Below are 2,500 nucleotides of genomic sequence, written 5' to 3'. Positions count from 1 at the left end.
GGGGTGGTAGAACCCGAAGTAGGTCATGCGCTGGAAGACGGACACGCGGACTGCTGTGGGGAGAGTGTAGTCCTCGGAGGAATGGTGGACTTGGTGGACCGCCCACAGGAGGTTGACCTCTGGAAAATATTGGCTATGTATTTACTGGCCTCGGAATCTGCAGTGATGTGTACATATACTGGCACACTGGTTTCTGTTCTATAAACTATATTTCGAAGCCAGGTCTGGAATGACGAGGTAGTTTATCTGATTTCCTGCCCTGTTTCCAATCCGAATTTTGTTTCCATTTAGATAAAATGCAAGCAGTTTCTCTAATTTACTTCACCGGTAAAATAGCTGTTCAATAACAACCCACACACACACACACATATATATTCACATTAGGTTATGTAATTAGTGGTATAAACAATGATACGACCTATCGCCTTCTTTCTTTAGAGGGCTAACCAGGTTTATCTTTCAGTCAAAAAGAAAAGTGCCATCGATACTATGACCGGACAGTGCTATTTATAACCCATAGCACATGCTCTCCACTCCAGTTTTCAGTAGCTAACTAGTAATGCCATATGGAACAATCGTATGTATGACTTTTAACTTGTTCATCACTACCCTTTGACAGAGCTTTGCCAAATATCCTCCAGTGAGCAAAGAAGCACAAAGGTTGGCCATAGTTTGACCCACATGGTACTGTCCCTCCTTTTGGAAAAAGGGGTTTTGGTCAATTCATACCCCATAGTAAAGCGGGACCTGAACCAAGTCTGATTGCAAATTTAAAACAGAATCCCACCTCACCATGGTTCATTAAGAAAAGCAAACAACGAACAGGAATAAAGAAAACAGGTAAACGAAGTAATGACATAACAGCGGGGCCCACAGAGACACTCCCGTCAACAGCAGAACATAAAGCCGTTCCTCACCGTGGTTCGCCCGATGGACCCAGTAGTAGCAGAAGTCGACGAAGAAGAAGGCGGCCCACCACGTGTACAGGGAGTCCCACTGGAAGTCTAGCACGCGGTACTGGTACAGCCACTCGTAGCCTAACAAGATGGCGCCCTCGGAGATGAATCTGCGAGTTATTTATGGTTCTCGTTTTAATCTCTTTCCTTAACTTTTTCTACGTCCTCATCCTCTTTCACTTCCTACCCTAAATTTACCATTCTTGTCTCTTTCCCTCCTCCCCCCTCTCCACCGCACACCTCTCTTTTTCCCTCTCGCCTCTCTTTTTTTTTTCTCTCTCTCTCTCTCTCTCTCTCTCTCTCTCTCTCTCTCTCTCTCTCTCTCTCTCTTTCTCTCGCTCCCTCCCTCTCTCTCTCTCTCTCTCTCTCTCTCTCTCTCTTTCTCTTTCGCTCCCTCCCTCTCTCTCTCTCCCTCCCTCCCTCCCTTTTTCCCTCTCTCTCTCTCTCCCTCCCTCTTTCTTTCCCTCTCTTTCTCTCTCTCCCTCCCTTTTTCTTTCCCTCTCTCTCTCTTTCCCTCCCCTTTTCCCTCTCTCTCTCTCTCTTTCCCTCCCTTTTTCCCTCTCTCTCTTTCTCTTTCCCTCCCTTTTCCCTCTCTCTCCTCTTTTCTCTCTCTCTCACTCTCCCTCCACTACATCACCCCCCTCGCCACATCACCTACCTACCCACTTCATCGTTAATCGCCCCTTCGCAGCTTATAACAACCATCACCACCGTCTTTAATTACTTGTTTCCTACTCACACGGTAGTTTCGTGGAGCAAACCGATGGCTAACGATGTGATAATCTCGTTGGCTCGTAGTTGCCTCCCCGTGCAAACCCTGTAGGCTAGTTCTATCACAACCAATGCTAGGATGACGAATAAAGTCTGAAAGCAAAGATTTTTTTTTATTGTGTTGTTGTTAGGTTTGTTGTCATTGTTATTACCGTTGTTGTCATTATTTTAAGTGATGGTAAAAATAATGATACTACTACTATAAATACAACAACAACTACTACTACTAATTATGGTAATGAGATAAGGATAATAATGATGTAAGGATAATAATATTATTTATATTATCGTTATTAAAATTGTGATTGTTATTATGATTTTTATTAGCGTTATCATTTTCCATATGAAAATTATTGAAAAAAGAACAATACATATGAAGAAAAAACAAAAAGATTATGGTTTATATTGTATACTGTCCTAAAGATATCTATAACTGAAAACAATCAGAACAAATAGTAATGGTAATGATAATGATAGTAATTATTATGATAATTAGAATAAAAATGATTATAATGAAAACAATAATGATGATAACTATGATAATATCACAATTATATTAATATTAGTAGAAAAGATAATCATTATCATTATTATTATCATAATTATTATCATTATTCTTACTGTAATAACAATAGTAATATGAATCATCATCACCATCACAAAAATAGTAATAATAAAAATAATAACATAAAAAATAATAAATGGAGACTACCTCACCTCATTCTCATATCGCGGGACTTCCTCTGGGTGCTTGAAAAGGGTTGATTTAGGGT

The 2,500-nt window shown here is 40.2% G+C and overlaps 1 protein-coding gene across 2 annotated transcripts in view; it reads right to left on the bottom strand.

Annotated features, from left to right (window-relative positions):
* Positions 1-2,500, bottom strand: part of LOC113805727 (alkylglycerol monooxygenase-like) — a 231,612-nt gene that overhangs the window by 2,073 nt on the left and 227,039 nt on the right. Inside the window, exons 2-5 of one of the 2 annotated variants that reach the window (XM_070126935.1) lie at positions 2,445-2,500; positions 1,696-1,820; positions 918-1,066; positions 1-119 (exon numbers count right to left, since the gene is read on the bottom strand). The exon at positions 1-119 is cut by the window's left edge and continues 151 nt beyond it; the exon at positions 2,445-2,500 is cut by the window's right edge and continues 182 nt beyond it. In XM_070126935.1, the coding sequence (XP_069983036.1) occupies positions 1-119; positions 918-1,066; positions 1,696-1,820; positions 2,445-2,500 (449 nt within the window). The remainder of the gene's footprint in view (positions 120-917; positions 1,067-1,695; positions 1,821-2,444) is intronic. The other variant, XM_070126934.1, reaches the window with a different exon arrangement.

The sequence above is a fragment of the Penaeus vannamei genome, chromosome 11 (assembly GCF_042767895.1).
Source record: "Penaeus vannamei isolate JL-2024 chromosome 11, ASM4276789v1, whole genome shotgun sequence".
In the NCBI taxonomy this organism is placed as follows: Eukaryota; Metazoa; Arthropoda; class Malacostraca; order Decapoda; family Penaeidae; genus Penaeus; species Penaeus vannamei.
The sequence above is the reverse complement of the archived record's forward strand: the minus strand, read 5'-3'. Positions and strand labels throughout refer to the sequence as shown.